We start from the raw sequence: 18,414 nt of genomic DNA, 5'->3' as shown, positions 1-18,414 counted from the left end.
ATGTCATGATTGGAGCCAAATTTGAAACTTGGACACGGGTCGGGTGATGGAAATTAGAAATGCAGGGACCATCGTGTTTAAAAAAAAAAAATTAGTGACCAAACTAATTTTCGTCCCAAAGTTTGTGAGAGGAAACTAATATAGTTCATAAATATATATAAAAAGCTAAGAAGGAAGCAACATACAATCAAGAGAAAATGAGAAACCCAAAACAACAAATAAAATAAAAAACTGAAAACAAAGTCACCGTGGTGGGAGATATTTTCCTTCGATTTGAGCCCCGCGTATACCGGTTGTAAGGAGTTTTGGAGATCTTTCGGGGAGGACTTGTGGGTTGATGGTGAGGGAGACGAAGTCGCCGAGGCCGTCGACTGGGCATCTGAGAAAGACAAAGTCGAGGTCAAGGTTCGAGATACTGGCGGAAGCGAAGGCCTTGATGGAGGTGTAGAGTGGTTCAGGCTTGGCAATGAGGAATATGGGTCGGGATGGGAGAGAGAGGTTGCATCAGGAGATGGGTTTTCGGTTTTGGTGGTGGGAGGGGTGTGAAGAGCTTGAACGGAGCTTTGTTGTGGCGAACGGCGATTGCTGTCGCACTGTGAGAGTGGTGGAGTATACTATGAAATGGTTGCTGGGTTTAGTTTAGGTTGTGCGACTATCTTTGAAGAAAAGAAAAGGAAAAAAAAAAGGGAACAAAAGAAATTTCAAAAAAAGAAAAAAAGAAAGAGAGAGAGAAAGAACACAGGGTTATATTGGCTAATTCACCATTAACATGACATTTATCGAGCTCAGTTGGCGTGGATGGATTGCCACGTCATCCACTTAACAGCACATTTAGACGGAGAGTTAATGGAATAGACTTTTTGTGTGAGAATTGAGAGAATAAGGACTATTATGTTTAATTTAGAAGATAAGGAACTGAACTGTTTTTACATGTAAAGTACAGAGAGTAACGTACTAGTATTTAATCCAAAAAACGAAGCATAATTCTAAAATTCCTAACCCACTTCTCTATCCTATCTTTGACATTTTATTCTATGTTCGATAATACAACATTCAATCGATTTGTTTTCTTTGTTGATGCTAATTTCTCTTCTATACATATCAATAATTTAGGACTTATGAGTTGCTTTGGCGGTGTTTGCCGGAACCTTCCATGAGTTCCAACATCCCCAATGGCCGGTCCACCGGAATCTCTCGGCCGTCAGATTAAGATTAACCCTCCTCGTATGTGACACTACTTTCTTGAACTTCTTCCAATCTCGGAGAACAGCCTTCAAATCTTGTACTTTCGCAACAATACTCCGGCAACAATTGGAATGGACAGTACTGACTTCCCTAACATCCCTGCTATTCTGGCAAAAACCACTGAAATATACAGTATCCAAGAACCTGACTCTAAGACCTAACTCTGGAACAATACCACCTCGAATTAGGTTTAGTAATACATCCTGTTCTTTAATTCCGGTGGCATTATCCTTCAAGGTGTACCATTTATCAAACAGTGCAATGGTCTTGTTGTTGGATTTGATGTAGTAGAAGCCGGTATTGATTAACTGTGTTGTGTTCCATGGATCTCCAAAGAACATGTCAGTGCTTATTTGTAAATCCTCAGTTTCATTTTTACTTAGCTTTGTGAATGGGTTCCTTAGCCACATCACATCAGTGTCCTGTTAAGAAAAAAAAAGTACAAGAATGTTAGCAAGTGCATGACTTATTTAGTAACAATAACTTAATCAAAAGGAAATTCAGGTTCAACCCTAAAGCTAGACTAACAAACAGTTGGAAGAAAATTTATAAGAAAACAAATCAGAAAAGACGACATCAACACAAATGAACACTTAAACAATATAACAATATGACATAAATAGTAATTTTGTCATGAGAAAACACCCAATTTCCAATTATGTTCGAACTCCACAACAACCTTTTATAATCTACATCTAAATGGAGAAGTGTGGAATTTACCGACAATGTCATTTTCAAAGAGACTACTTTTTTGTTCATGATCCAATGCCTCTTAACTACAATGAGTTATAGTTCTCTTCACAAAAAAAAAAAGTAAGTCATTTTTCATGATTTGTATTTGAGTGTCCTTTTTATTTGTGAAACAAAGATGATCGTATTCAAATGATTGAATAAAAAAAAGTTTCTACTTATGATTACTATAAATATGGTATTTTAAATAATTTCTGCTTGCACGTTTTCTATCTTTATAACCCAAAAAGGATAGTTTTTAAATTCTAGACTATACTAATAATCGAGTGCACAATTGATAGGTTGGAAATGGTCACATGTATTCGCTTTAGCAAGATGAATTTGCTCACATGTACTACCTATTTGTGCTATCTTTATGATTTGTCACATGAATTTCCTCTCTGATTTTCAAAAATTAGAAAAGAGCCTAAAATGCAGCTGCACTCTAGCATATCTTGATTACTCAGACCAAGTTCACCGGGCTTGATTATGCCCGGGCACCACGTCAAAAAGTGACCAAAGTCACCAAAATCTAACTATTGAAGCTTCCACCGGGCTTGGGCAAGCGAATAGTGCATGGCCCAGGACACGAGCTCGGGCAGCAGGGTGACTAAGGGCGTGACCCAGGGCTCCAACGTGGCCGAAGAGGACAGAAGCGCTAGGACAAATGCATGTGGTTCACTCGCTTGGAGCGTAGTGCTGAGAAACCCAGATGCGCATGAAGTGCAGGTTTTTGTCATGTAGCAGCATGTGGGGTGGCCGACGTGGCAAGTAGCCATTGGTCTCCTTTGGAATTTGAATGTAAGGTCCATAGATCTGGACCGTTGTTTTGTTTAATTATGGGATGACAATTTACAATTATGGAATTATGGACCCATGATCTAGGTTTGCAGATAAAAAAAAGGGGCAGAAAAAAAATTTAGGGAAAAGTATAAATACCTCACCTCCTATTTTACCTCTCACACACAAATGATGTAGTGTAAAGATCATGTCTATTTATTGAAATTTTTCATGCAAATAAAAGTTTCGGTAGATTTTCACTCTTTTAAAAACAAATTGTTGGTTGTGTACATAAGACTTAATGTCAATGGAGTTATTAAAAAAAAAAAAAAAGACTCGTCGGTGGATATATCATTTTTCTATCCATAAAATTTTCTTTGGTTGGATTTCCAAAATGTTCATTAATAGTATTTATTTACATCCTACATTTCTTATTTATACTAAAAAAATAATAAAATATTCGATGAACAGTAACTGACTGGTGATCCTAACCCAACGGATGGAAGCAAAGATCCAGTAGCAGTGAATAGTTTCCTGCCCTGGTGACCGTGACCTAGTGAACTTGCTCTCACTTCACCACTCCATCCTCGTGAAAGCTGCTTGTCGTTAATGTCACTGATAGGTAAGGTACCAGTCACCATCCCCCTCTGAGACCCTGTACACACTATCAATAATGGCATTGCCTGTTGTTCATTCAAATACCTCCCCAACTTTTGGGCCTCTGTCATTCACTCAAAGACACATAACATTGGCCTCAGGTCCACGTGACGTGACATTACTACAAGTTACTTTCACGCTACACGCCTACACAGATGACAAACCCATTCCTCAGAAGCCAGACCCAAAGAAACCCTAAATCGGAAAAAGAAAAAAAAGAAGAAGAATCCTATAGGTACCGGTACTCCACCCCCATCTCCATCTCCATCGATCTCCATGCCCACAGCCTATTCGATCTCGATACACTGCTACCATCTTTTCAAACCCTAGATTTCAAACTAAAGGAATTAACCCTCTTTTTATGATGAGTTTTCATTTACTCCTATGATCCTATCTAATGGTTTACTTTTGTTAATTTGGTTACGAAAATCATTGACTTTAGTTATGGATCTTTTTACATTTTTAACCAGTGAGTTTTTTTTTTTTTCGAACTTATAAACCTGAAGCAGCTAGCTCTAGTTAAATATTTTGTATCTAATAGACTAATACACTGTCAAATATGTATCGATGTACTTAAATAAACGAAACACGAAACATAAAGTGACAAGAATTTAAAATAGTAGACCACATTAGTTAGCTTGTAACCTGGTGATGAAAGGATCTGAAGACGACTTTTCGCATGGTGATGGTCCATATCAACTATGTCTATGGTTTAAACTTTGGAAATGGGTAGAGGGGGGAATTTGGTTGCTTTGAGTATATATTATGCGGTGGTAGATGGAGGAACACGGTGGGTGCCTGGGGGGCAACAGAGGTGAGGATGATGGAGGAAAGGGACATGTAGAAAAGGAAGCGATCGACATGAGAAAAAAACACAGCGGGTGGTAGATGGAGGAACACAGTGGTTGCTTTAAGTATTATGCTGTGGTAGATGGAGGAAAACAGTGGGTGCCTGGGGGGAGACAGGGGTGGGGATGATGGAGGAAAGGGACATGTAGAAAAGGAAGCGATCGACATGAGAAAAAGAAGTCGTATACAGATATACCATCGGTGCATTACCAATTATATAGTGTCTTGCAATTATATGGTGTGCTACTGTCCTTAGTGATTTGTTTTTTCCGTTTAACCCCAATATTACTATTAATAAGATAGACCCCCTTTATGGAAAAGCCTAGAAACAAAACTCATTTGAATCAGTGTTTCCCTATGTACAGTTAGTACACAACCGACTCTTTTGCCATGATTGTGAATAAAATATTGCATAAACAAATAAGGAACACAAAAAAAAGAACTAGAAACTGACCGTGAATATGAAGCTGTAACCACGTTTGAGAACCTCCAACACGAACCAAGTTCTCTTCCACATCATTTTGATGAAATCCTGGGACATGAAAATCTTCTCTCCCCCGAAATCTACGCCGTCGGTTTCCAATCTGTAGCAATTCAGCCTCAGAAACCGGCACCGGTCGTAGGCCGTCTGATCAACCGCCACCAGAACCAGGTGGTCGAGAAGCTCCCTCGTGCCCTCCCCTTGCCAAAAGCTCTCAAGGAAGAGGTCGAGCATGGTTGTGTCTGCGTTCACATCTTGCACTGCGTAAGCCTGGTTTATCACGGCTATGATCACTGTCTTGTTCTCCATTGAAGCCTTGGATAAAGTGGACTCGAGCTCGTCTTGAGGATCGTCGAATGTGATCGTCTGTCAAAACAAAACAAACAGTTTAGAAAATCAGAGATACCATTTGTGCAGAAATGGGGGTTAACGCTTCTAAAGCGCCTGGATTGATTACTGTTATTAGGATAAGTCCGGAGTTCAATAACAAGAAATGACTTGCCAGGCTTTGTGATGCGCCATCATCGTGTTTCTGGAAGGCGAAAAGCGGGTTGATAGAGGAGGAAGAAGACCATATAGAGAGATAAACAACACAAGCGAGGAGTAGAGAGAGGAATGCAAGATTGGATCCCAAAGAAGAGTGATGTTTCTGGTGATGAGAAGGTTCCATGTTTGTGTTTTGTGCAAATGGAGTAATGCGTGGTTGGTTTTGGTTTTGGGTTTCTAAAATTCGGGAACTAAGTTCTCGGATACTTGGGTGAGGTCCAAGCCTCTAGCTAGGGGTAGAAGAATGAGGCAGATGATAGAAAGGCGTAGGTTAAGTAGAGAGGCCATGTAATGAACCTGAGAATATCGGTGCCATTAATTTTCTCGTGAGGTTTAACGACTTGGATTAATGCACATTTTCCTTGCATACCAAAAAGGCAAAGACAAGAAAATTATTTGAGTAAGTCCCATTTTTCTGTTGCCGACAAAATGAGATGTCCCTTTGGGTTTGATACACCTTGGCTAATATTAGAATTATTTAAGTTCATTTCATTTGTCTGTTTATTTGAGTTGACTATACCTTTTCTTCTTTATTAGGTAGATAGTGCGTATGTTACCTAATAGAGTCGATTACGTTTAAGCATCTTTCTTTCTTATAGGTTAATCAAGCTGCCAACTCCCGTAGTAACTTGTATAATTCATAGCTTTGATTCAAAAATTATCAAAACATATCACCTTTAATAATTACACCAAATGTCAATCAGTCAATGTAGCAAACTGCATTTAGTCTTTTCTATTTATTTAATTATTTTTTTTAAAGAACCCTTTTATTTTGTGTCATGGGTGGCTGAACTTGCATGGAATTCATATTCCAACTTTCTAAAGGGAAAATATACAAAATCAACAGCTACTTGGTAATATTTTCAAAAGTTTAATGACCGGGGTTGTATTTTGTGATCATTTTGGTATTATGACTATTATACAATTGGCTTTTCTTTACGGATTTCCGCATGCTACTTCTGCTTAGCTTGCGGAGGCCTTGGTCAGTCCTTGCGAGAGAGATTGATTCATCAATATGAGCAAGAAATATGGTGTAATTGGTTCAGAGTCTTCTTACTTGTTTGCCGGCCTTGAATCAAAGGCTCTTCAGAATCACTAATTGAAGGGGCATAAGATTTAGGGAGAGAGTTAGTGTTGTGAAGAGAGTCTCTCTAGTCAAATCCAACCCCAAGTCCGTTGAACTATGGATACCATTAGTGACTTTCGCCTCATAATTTGTTATGAAACAACTCAACTTTTCTCTTCTAAATCCAGCTACTAGTCCATCTAATCAATAACTTTTGTTGTACGTAACAGCACTTGTTTAACATCGGAGGAAAACATGAGGTCATCTTTAGCTTCTATCCTCTTTATCAAAAGCTAAAGAAATGATTAGGGTGGCGGATACGTAGTCTAGAAACTTAAATAAGAGAAGTACTTTCTTATACAATAGATGTTGGTACTTGGTAGTCCTGGCTCTTATATAAATTACCAAAATAATAAAGAGTCTCTCCTACTCGTACTTATTTTCCCTTTTTAATAAACCTCTACTTAATACTTGTGTGCTGAAGTAACCTACTGCCAACACATTTGTGTCCATTTCCTTTTTTAATCTAAAAATTTTGGGAATGCAACTTTTCAACTAATCATGGGCAAAAAATATTGCAAGATGCATAAACTAATCACCGGAAAACTTAATTAAGCCTTTGTATTTGTTAGAGAATATGTGTTCATGGTAGCCATTTCTCTAGTTAATCCAAGATTTGCATGTACTAATTGTAACTGTGTATAAATATATAATATTGTAACATCAAGTTGAGATAATTAATTCTGTATACAAAATTACGTTATATTTGTGTGAATTAATGGTAGGTAGGGGGTTCAACTCTTTGAGATTAGCTGGTTATGCCGGTCTTACGGCCCTAAATCTCTTGTTGGAACCATTCGTGATTAACACGGTTCAACTTACACCACACGTTAGCTAATTTTCCACCATTTTCAAGTGTAATTCTATGTTATATAATGCCGTGCCTAAGAGATATCGGTTCAATAAGTAGATTATTCTCTTCGATCAAGCTAGACCCTTTAGAGGTCGATCTCTAGAAAATCCGTATATAGTTGGGAGACTTTAGCTAAGAATTTTTTTAGCCTTGAATTGAGATATTTATGAAGAACGTGCATGTTGTTTGAGATATTTATAAAGAATGTGCATGTTGTTCCAGCTCGGAAAAATTCACTTTAAAGCGACGATTCTCTAGATACATACATCATACTCTACTTTTTAATTAAGCAATTTAAAGAGGACTTTCAGTTAATGACTTAAAGAGGACTTTCAGTTAATCAGGACTATCGATTATAGGCAGTGTTACTCTTCTATGAATTCATATTTATAAACGACAATTAATAGCTTTGTAGCATTTGATCTTCTTTCATTTGATTTCTCTTGTGAAGAGGCCAAGTACTCGTTCATTACAAGAATGGGTTGCACTTGATTGCAAGAGACTCTGTTAAATCACTTGAATGCATGGTGGCTACAAAACAAGCTAAAGAGCAGACAACGTACTCGTAAACATTGGATCATGTTGGGTGCCCTAGCTAGCTAGCCTCCCCAGCCCATGTGGGTTGCACTCATATTCATCATCCCAGACTTTGAAGCGTTCGAAGGGTTGTGGAGACATATTCTAAACAGTTAATAACCTCCATGAAATCTGCTGCACTTTGTACTTTTTTTTTTTTGATGACATGCTGCACTTTGTACTTAGGGTCTGGAGAATGCGGCAAATAGGTTAATTGGGATAAATTTGTTAAATATCCGGTTCCTTGTAACACTGAAAAATATATATCTAGATTATCAATAAATGATTGAAACAACAAAAAGAATTAAATCAGAAAAATAGAATAAAAATCTAGAAACAATCACAACCACTTCAATGGTACTATGTTTTTTAACTATATTCCACCTATATGCTATGATTTTAATGAGATATGTAACCTCTATAAAATAGGTTGTTTCAGATAACTAACAGCTCACCGACACCGTTAAACCAATGAAGACAACATAATAGTCATAAATGACATTAATTTTTGCATCCATGGTGGGCTAGTTAGCTATGATGCATAGCCACGAAAACTAGGAGCACAAACAAGTTTGATTATCAATTGAAAACGACGAGTACATGTGATGTCTTGGATTTATTATGTGAATACCTTGAAGTTTGTATGAATTTTCTTGTACGGACAGATAATTATGGATCCCGTCGGACCCATTCGACTGCGTAGTTTTATTATATGTGGTGGAGGAGGTTTGACTTTTGGATTTACCTCGGGACTTTCAAGAACTTTTTTTTCTTCTAGTAATTTTGGCAAAAAGTACTTTTTGCTCTTTTTATGTTTTTTGAAACCTGTGTTTGTAAGGAGAGAGAGGAGGAGAGACGTGGAGCTAAGGGATTGGTTTGGTCGTGACCTTTATGGTGCAGATATGGTGGATCTAGGCTTCTGATTTGGGCCATAAGTGACATTAATTTTTGCATCCATGGTGGGCTAGTTAGCTATGATGCATATCCACGAAAACTAGGAGCACAAACAAGTTTGATTATCAATTGAAAACGACGAGTACATGTGATGTCTTGGATTTATTATGTGAATGCCTTAAAGTTTGTATGAATTTTCTTGTATGGAAAGATAATTATGGATCCCGTCGGACCCATCCGATTGCGTAGTTTTATTACACGTGACGCGTCGTTGTGGGGGAGGTTTGACTTTTGGATTTGCCTCGGGACTTTCAAGAACTTTTTTTTTCTAGTAATTTTGGCAAAAAGTTCAATGTTTGTAAGGAGAGAGAGGAGGAGAGACGTGGAGCTAAGGGATTGGTTTGGTCGTGACCTTTATGGTGCAGATATGGTGGATCTTGGCTTCTGATTTGGGCCATTTGTTCCAGGTGCCGAGGACCAAGGTCTAGTTAAATTTATGTATGTGTTTTATTTCCTCAGAGCAATTCTAACAACTTTTCTATAATTTTTGTATTAGAGATAAGTAAAAATTAAAGTTTGATATAATTTTTCTTCTCCAACTCCAATAGATTATCTATTTTACAGCATTCTCTAAAATCTCCATAATTCTTTTTCAAAATTTTAGAGATTGTTGTAAATTTAAGCAATTTTGTTTTGTCTTTCCTCATTATTCCTAAAATAGGGATAGTTATAGATAATTTGTTAGAGCAAAAGAAGATCATTTTTCTCTAAAATAAAGAAAAATCAAAATATGGAAAAACTGTTGGAGTTGATCTAATAGTGACAATTATGACCAGAATAAGAGGCCTTGAACTCTAAACCCCAAAAAAGGAAAATTTGACCACTACAAAAGCCCAACTGAGCAAAGCCCACCCTTCAACCCATATTTTGTGATAACACTTCATTTTTTTCCCCGTATCTCGGCTCTATGAACCTCTCGGTGCTTTTATGTGGATCATATATAACAAATTTACAATTGGGCAAAGTATAGAATGAATGTCAATATGATTCATACTTTAAAGTAGGAATCACAATAAGTAATTTCCAAGCACATGTAAATTTTATGCTTGCAACAATTTTTGTGACTTTTGATATATTTTCCATTACTAAAGAAGTTAGGTAGAAGCAAATGATGTAGTAGAAAGATTAGCGCACCTTACTAGTTTGGGCTTGTTTGATGATATTTGATTAGGAGAGACTCCTGCTATTATCCAGGATGTTCTCTACGAGGATTAATATTGTCATGTTTCTTAATTTGTAGCATGGGGTTCAAGTTTTATGTTCCTTCCGTTGTAAAATTTAAATATTAATATAATAAGTGAAACCGAGCGTGAGGTTGAGTCTCCCAGCTAGGCTAGATTCCAAACCCCTTTTCAAAAAAAAAAAAAAAAGTCAGGTAGAAAATGTAGTTTGTATGATTTGAATTTCAACATGTTTTGCTCCTAAAATGTGTGGTAATGATGTGCTTAAGATATTCAAGGAAATTAAGTTTTATAATACAAAATTAACCATAATTAACGCTTTGAAGTGAGGCTCTAGAACGCGCCCCACGCGCGTAGGAAAAAAGGAGGAATCCCGGCGGAGTTTCGTTTCTCTCCCGGCCGAGCGCTACCGGCGATCCTGCCGCTGCGTTCCGGCCCGGGAGAGGATGCCGGTGATGATTGGTGGAAGGCCCTTAGTGCAGAGATGCGGTCCAGAGGAGGAGGAGGAGGAGGAGGGTGGGCTCTCGAGTTCGGGTTGGGCGGATCGGTCTCGATCTGGCCTTCTGGGTTCAGGGGCGACGACGGCCGAGTTATTGCGGCGGTTTGGTTCTTTCCGGCGGAGGGACTCGGAGTCATCGCCTAGGCGGGCTGCATCATGGTGGCAGCGGTCAAATCGCGGCAGAAGGGTTCCCTGTAGGGAGCTGTTTCTATCGTGCGTTTGGATATGGGTGGGATTGTCAACAGGATGTAGATTCTGTTTGCAACTTGGCATGGTGGAGTGGCGATGGCAGGCAACGGCGAGGCAGTGGGGTGATGACGATGGTGGTTGCCGGCGGGGGGAATGGTTGTCTGCGGTGATTGGGTGTTGTTGGGGGAAGAGGGCTCTGGGCCGGGCCCCTGTCTTTGGGCTTTGGTGTTGTGTGGTTTTAATTAGGGTTTGTAGTTTGGTTTTGGTTAGGGTTTTTAGTTTGGTTTTGGTCAGGGTTTTTAGTTTGGTTTGTTTAGGTTTAATAAGTCCCTACTCTTTTGAGCTAGGGTTGGTTTCCTACTCTCTTGAGCTAGGAATTGGTGTAGGTGTTAAGCCATGTAAATGGTGTCATTCCCGAGGACGAGGACGATTTTGTTCAACTCTGGTTTACTTTTGTTGTCGATTTGCTGATAAGCGATCCTTTACACGTGGTCTAGCTCCTTCGGACACGGTGTTGAAGAGGACGCTGTCTTCTTCGCAGTTGATTATAAGGTTTTACTGGAATTTTCGGGTTTATCTGCTCAACGTAGCCTTGGAAATAGGCGTTTGGTGGTTAGAGTTTGGGCCCTTTGGCCTAATGGTCTCTGTAACCGCGGTTTCTTGGGGTTTTGGTTCATGTCCCCCCCAATGTAAGCTTTGTTGATTAATGGTTATGTTCTCTTCTCAAAAAAAAAAATTAACGCTTTGAAGTGTTACATGAAATAGTTTATGGACATCTTCTAATAATTGTTTATTAATACTACACTTCTATAGGTGTACAATTTATGTGCGAGAACTCATGGATGTATGATTCATGTGCGAGTACTCATGGAGTCATGGATGCTTTTTATGTATAGTCTCACTTTTCTTACATTAAGCCTTTTCTTTATATTAACATAGTTTATATATGTAAAGATCTTTACTATATATGTAAACCACAAAAACTAATGTATTTGTAACGATATGAAAATAGTTCAGAGTGTTCAAACTTAGCGACAAAGTAAAATCATAATGAAAATTCACTTATGCGGTTACAATTATGAAATAGCTGAAGAGGTCTTCCAGAAACAAACGGGGTATGGGAGTCTCTTTCGACCTTGTGATTGTTATTTCGAGGACCCAGCAATTGAATTTTTTTAAGAAAACTGTAATCTTGAAATTATGTAATGGAATTGTTGTAGGATGTTTAGTCTTTAATCAAATCCTTCACTCTTTGTTTAGATTTTCATTCACTGTAATTACTAATCAAAATCTCAATTCGAATAACGAACCTTTGTGCCTCAGGTAGTATTGTGGTTTTAAACTTTTAATAGCCGAATGTCTTTGTTATCTTTTCGATGGAAAAATTAACGAAGGCTACAAACAGCCTCTTCTAACACAACCAAAACCTAAAAAATCATGATACAATACATTTGAAGCCGAAAGTGGAAGAGAGTAGTTCCAACTGGAAATTGCCTTACTGTATATATCCAAAATTAGCCACTACATCAGTTAGGAAATTTGCTTATCACCATATATATTTGTAAGTAATGTGATGGAATTGAGAAATCAGTTGTGCGATATCCTGAAGAAGCTTTATGATTCTTCATGGAGGAATGACTTTGTTAGTAATCAGAATTTCGGAATCACCTTCAACTTAGATAAGCTTTAACCATGTAAGAAAGCAGCTTGGAGACCAGCCCAGAGAACTAATATTTAAGAAGATCTGAACAACCAATATGTTTTGCAGAGGCCAGAATTGATTTGCCATTTTCATCACTGATAACAAAACCTGGGGCACCATCATGATCAGCATAAACTGAACCATCCATTTAATAAGACGTTGAACCTTTTTTAAGTTTAGGTGCCCAGAGAGATTTTGGGTGTCCAACCATGGAACTGGGCCCTTTGCTCAAGATGGGCCTTTGCTAGGGTTGGCTGGGCCTGTGTTCTGTTGAATTGTTCAAGTAGGACTTTGGGTTGGGCCTTTCTTCTTGGGGGTTTGCTTCTGGTAAATGAGCCCGAAGCTGTGAGGGTTCGTATTTGGGATTTGGGAGACTTTTCTTGGGCCCGAAATTTCTCTACATGCTGGAATTGTAGGTAGAAGATTGCTCTTTATTCAGAGTATTTTATTGCGTGGAGTAGGCAAGGTCGGTCACACTACCGGCGGTTACCTTGATAGAAGGTTACCCTCTATTCGACATATTTCTATGCGTGGAAGTATGGTCGGCCATACTATTGGAGCCGTTTTACATAGCCCGGACTCTGTCCTGGGGGTCATCAAATGCTTAATTGCATCCCTTCGTATCTTTGTTAGGTTTTATTTCCGATGCTTTATTGCATCTAGTATTTCCCTTATTAGTTTATATTTTGATGTAGTTTCTACATATTTAAGTTGTAATTTTTCTTATGTTTCTTATTAATAAAATGGTTGACTATTATTCTCAAAAAAAAAGTTTAGGTCTCAATAAAATGGCATTAGCTTGATGGGTAAAGCTATGGTATGTTAACATTTCTCATACATCAACTATTTTTATCACTTTAAGGACTCATGTTACCACTTTGAGGACTCATATGGTAACCTAAGAAAATTTGCCACTTTAAGGACTCATGTTATCACTTTGAGGACTAATATTACTATTTTGAGGACTCATGTGGTAACTAAGAAAATTTACCACTTTAATGACTCATGTTACTACTTTAACGACTAATATTACTATTTTGAGGACTCATTTTACCACTTTTAAGGCAATTGTATGCATGTCATACGTTAACATATTGTAGAATTTTCCTACCTTGATTATATTATAGATTGCTCATATTGGCGACTAGATAAACCACCTCAATGAGTCATTTGTCTCTATTTAAAAACAAGCTCATTTCTTGGTTTCCAACTTTCCATAAACAATAACTAAGAACAAGAATATAAAAAAGATTCTGCCTCAAATTTCTAAAGTCATATCGGTGATTGAGTTTAGCGACTCAACATAGCCAGTTTGAAGGGTTAAGGAAATTAGAAAATAATCTCCTGACCAGTCTAGAGGAAGAGCAAGACATAAACAGATGATCAGTAGTTTAGTAGTATGACAGTAAGGGAAACTTTTTTTAATAATATGAGAAGTGAACACTGATTTAGTTCTTAATTTATTTTCGAATTAGTTGCCAACTGAAATCTTAATTTTAGGAGAAATGGAAGTTTCCAGTCATTAGAAACTTTGATTGAGAATGAGCGGGAGCTTTCTGAGTTTGCAGTCACCAGCTGATTTGATGGAGAACTTTCCATTACTTGAACGACACCTAATAAACTCATTTGAGGAATTAAAGAAAGGCAAAAGCCAAAAGGAATAGAAGAAATGTTATAGGCAATATCCATGTGAAGGACCTGAGAAAGGTTTTAGATATTGTAAGAGTGATCAGCAATATAATCTTAAAACTAAATAATTAGTATTTCTTAATGCCTTGGTTATTGTTGGATCACCTAATAAAGTAATAAACTATTTTTGGGATGGTATTGTCTTTAGGGATCTGATGGATAGGGCCTTGTACCACAGGGACCACGGCCTACCTTGTGGGGCGTTAGACTCAGATCCCAGCAATGTTGGTCACAGACAACATGCCTGTGCCGTCCAAAGAAAGGTCTGGCCCGGAAGACAGAGACTGTCCAGGAAGAATGTAAGAACAAAGCAATTTGTGGTAGGTATCTTCGGGCAAGCGGATGTCCGAAAGACCGGGATGATTTTTTATTGCAATTAAGTACCATACGCACGACCAAGTAATGAACACAAAAGAAAGACAGTGGTTAGCAATTTGGACTCGGCTTCTCTGCTAGAATATGACTTGCTATAATGTGTTTGAATTTTACTCACGGCGCTCAGATATAGATTTAAGGGTAAGAAGATGCCACATCAAGAAGCAACAAGAAGTCACTTCAAGTTCATCTCTTGCAGTTTTTTTTTCTAGCAAATTAAAATAATAATTATTGTGTATGTTGCTTTCTATTATATATATTCAATCATTTACTATAAACTTTCATTGATATCTGTAAAAGTAAAATGAGAATTGGAATTGGTTTACTCATTTCATTTCATAGCCCCTTTATATAGGGAGAGAATTACAACGGAAAGATAAATTACAATAATGATATTAGCTACTGATTGGTCCGTAATCCATGTTGATTGATGGTGATTGCTAATTACTTGATTCTCTCTTCGTCAATCACTTTGACGAAGGCACATAATGTGTTTTTCCTTTAACACTCCCCCTTGTGCCAAGTCAAAGATGAAATGGTGCATGAGTTGTTGCCTCACTAAAAACCTTGCCAAGTAACAATAAAAACCCTGTGGGACAAAAAATACACCTTGGTCGAAGGAAAAGAGCCCAACGCACCTTTTACATTTGAGGATGACATGTGTGTGTTAGACTCCCCCTGACGTCTACACCTCCCCCTGATCTTTACATTAATCAAGGGAGCTTGAAAAGTCTTTGCATTCCTATGCTTTTCACATGTTTCTCAAATGTGGCCTTAGGCAGTGATTTGGTGAACAAATCTGCCACATTCTCCTCAGACCTTACTTGATTCACTTGAATCTTGAGGAGTGTCTGTTGTTGCTGATTGTAGGAAAACTTTAGCGATATGTGTTTTGTATTATCACCCTTGATATATCCTAGATTCATCTGTTCGATGCAAGCTGCATTATCTTCATAAATGCAAGTAGACTCTTTAGTGGTAGAACTCAAACCACTAGCTAGTCCCTCGAATATGTGTGATGATAGCTCTTAACCATACACACTCATGAACCGCCTCATGTAGAGCAATGATCTTTGAGTGGTTCGAGGAGGTAGCCACAAGAGTTTGCTTAGTTGATCTCTAAGATATCGCCCTGTTCCTAATGGTAAATACATAACCAGTTTGGGAACGACATTTATGTCGGTCAGAGAGGTACCCAACATCAGCAAAACCAACCAAAACGTCATTTGATATTTCGGTGTACTGAGTGGCACCTTCGCCATCAACATTTCCTTTAGGGATTGCAATTCCATCTGCGGTCTCTCTTGTCTCTCTATAGGGAAATAACAGTCCCAAGTCAATGGTTCCTTTTAGGTATCGGAAAACGTTCTTGATACCATTCCAGTGACGCTGCGTTGGCGCTGAGCTAAATCTAGCTAACAAGTTCACTGAGAATGCAATGTCTGGTCGAGTACATTGGGCTAAGTACAACAATGCGCCTATTGCACTTAGATAGGGAATTTCAGCTCCCAACACCTCTTCGTCATCTTCCTTTGGACGAAATGGATCTTTCTTTGCATCCAAGCTTCGACCGATCATGGGAGTGCTAGCATGATGCGCTTTGTCCATGTTAAATTGCCTGACTTTTGGACATACGCAGACTAGTGGATTAGTATTCCACAAACTCGGTGTTCTAGTTCAAGGCCTAGACAGAATCGAGTTTTCCCAAGATCCTTCATCTCAAATTCGGATTTCAAGTAGCTCGCGGTTTCTCTTATTTCATCAAGAGTATCTATTATGTTCATATCATCGACATATACTGCTACAATTGCAAATCTGGAACTTGTTTTCTTTATGAATACGCAGGGGCATAATTCATCGTTCTTATATCCCTTCCCAATCAAGTAGTCACTTAGACGGCTATACTACATCCGCCTGGATTGTTTCAATCCTTAAAGTGAGCGTTTCAACCTAATTGCAAACGCACTCCGTGGTTTAGAGTCACTTGACTTGGGTAATGTAAGGCTATTAGACACTTTCATATATATCTCTGAATCTAGATCCCCATAGAGATATGCAGTAACCACATCCATGAGCTGCATTTCCAATCCTTCGGAAACTACTAAGCTAACTAAGTAGCGGAACATTATAACGTCCATTACAGGAGAGTATGTCTCCTCGTAGTCAATTCCAGGGCGTTGTGAGAAACCTTGTGCCACAAGGCGAGCCTTCTACCTCAGGACTTCATTCTTCTCATTACGCTTTTTGACAAAGACTCATTTATGTCCTACAGGCTTTACACTTGGTGGGGTTAGCACTACCTGACCAAATACCTGTCTCTTTGTCAGAGAATCTAATTCTGCCTGGATTGATTCTTTCCATTTAGGCCAATCTGCTCTTTGTTGACATTTTGCAACAGAGCGTGGTTCGATATCATCGTGTTCTATGAATCCTTGAGCAACAGTATATATCATCAATGTGTATGGAAGATCTTTCTATCAACTCATACGCACTCTCATAATCCTTTGAGATTTCTTTGTTCTCTGAAATCATTTCAAACATCGGAGCGTCCTCCAGTATTGATTCATGGACATAACTATAATCAGAGACAATCTCATTAGAGGGATTCTCTACATTGATGATTAATGGATCGGTTTGTGCCTTACTCACCCTCTTCTTCCTTGGGTGAGTGTCAATCGAACCAAGTGGCCTCCCCCTCTTCCTTTGGGGAGCCACGGCCTCAACCACACCTCCACTAAGTGTGGTTGCAGTGCCTCTATCTGGACACCGTGCCCCCTGTTGGGGACTTCTAACCTTGCAGGCACATTTGCAGCTAGTATATGTGATCTCATCACTTTTGCAATATCAGTAAACATATCAGGCATCGAATCTGCTATGTTCTGAAGATCGATTATTCTTTTCACTTCACTTTCACTTTGTGAAGTGCGGGGATCAAAATGGGACAGAGTGGGGACAAACCATGACAATTCCTATCGTTCCCTTGGAAAATCCTTTTTCCTATCTCCCCCTAACGACGGGAAGACTGTCTCATCAAAGTGACAATCTGCAAATCTAGCGGTAAAGAGATCGCCTGTCAAGGGTTCCAAGTAGCGGATAATTGTTGGGGATTCGTATCCAACATAAATACTTAATCGTCTCTGAGGACCCATTTTGATGCGCTGTGGGGGCGCAATCGGCACATATACTGCGCAACCAAATATGCGTAAGTGTGAAATGTCAGGCTCATATCCAGTTACCAACTGGTACGTAGTAAATGGTTGGCTAGCAGTGGCTCTGAAACGAATAAGTAAAGCTGCGTGCAATATTGCATAACCCCAGGCAGATATTGACAGGACCATTTCTCGATTTATGCGTGTCATCCTTGCGCAGGGGCCATGCTAATCTTCTCTGTATCGTTCCAATTTTATCAGATGTCCCCGAAATGGTCCTGTCAGTTGGTATCAGAGCATTAGGTTGTCAGGTTCTGTAGTCTTGTTTCTATTCTGTTACCTTACGCACTTGATGTTACATAGTACCTCCCGAGTGATGGCCCAACTGCAGCGGTTCCCCATCGTTTACTCTTCGGTGCTGATGTATTCATTTAAGTGTGTAAGGTACATGTCTAGATGGTGTTCCTTTAGGTGCTATGCCTCTTGCACGCCGACCTCCTAGGGTTTTCGTTGCGTAGCGGATTGTTCGCATGTTTTGCACATTTTCCCTACTGATGGTAGAGTAAGACTACTCTACAATTTCGAGTTGTGCTACGAGGTGATTCGAGGAAACGTTGTGGTTATTTCTTCCTCGATGCTAGTAAGTTTGTTGGGCAAGGTTTAAGGTGCGAGAACGGAGTTTGATTTCATGTTCGAGTATCTGAGACAAGCAATTATAGCTTTGGGCTGTCTCTAAATACTTGGAATCAGAATTGTGGTTTGATGTGAGACTAATAGTAATATTGGTTCTAACCTTGAACCGAGTTACGGGGGATGTGTCATGTAGACGTGGTT

General features: G+C 38.8%; 1 protein-coding gene and 1 non-coding gene across 2 annotated transcripts; both read right to left on the bottom strand.

Moving 5' to 3' along the window:
* Positions 1 to 873: 873 nt before the first annotated feature.
* Positions 874 to 5,639, bottom strand: LOC112182921 (uncharacterized protein At1g28695). Its single transcript, XM_024321481.2, has 3 exons — positions 5,244 to 5,639; positions 4,715 to 5,107; positions 874 to 1,667 (listed from the first exon to the last, which is right to left on the bottom strand). Exons 1-3 carry the CDS (start codon positions 5,409 to 5,411, stop codon positions 1,110 to 1,112), a joined length of 1,119 nt encoding a protein of 372 aa, XP_024177249.1. The 5' UTR covers positions 5,412 to 5,639; the 3' UTR covers positions 874 to 1,109.
* A 12,115-nt stretch (positions 5,640 to 17,754) lies between these two features.
* On the bottom strand, positions 17,755 to 17,858 carry LOC112183145. Its single transcript, XR_002929742.1, has one exon. It is a non-coding gene; the product is annotated as a U6 spliceosomal RNA (small nuclear RNA).
* Positions 17,859 to 18,414: the final 556 nt, after the last annotated feature.

Source organism: Rosa chinensis, chromosome 1, assembly GCF_002994745.2.
Source record: "Rosa chinensis cultivar Old Blush chromosome 1, RchiOBHm-V2, whole genome shotgun sequence".
Classification (NCBI taxonomy): Eukaryota; Viridiplantae; Streptophyta; class Magnoliopsida; order Rosales; family Rosaceae; genus Rosa; species Rosa chinensis.
The sequence above is the reverse complement of the archived record's forward strand: the minus strand, read 5'-3'. Positions and strand labels throughout refer to the sequence as shown.

Coding starts and splice junctions, on each gene's coding strand:
- LOC112182921 (XM_024321481.2), bottom strand. CDS start 5,411: ATGGAACCTTCTCATCACCAGAAACATCACTCTTCTTTGGGATCCAAT. Junction 5,108..5,243: donor ATGGCGCATCACAAAGCCTG/GCAAGTCATTTC, acceptor TTGTTTTGACAG/ACGATCACATTCGACGATCC. Junction 1,668..4,714: donor GTTACAGCTTCATATTCACG/GTCAGTTTCTAG, acceptor TTTTCTTAACAG/GACACTGATGTGATGTGGCT.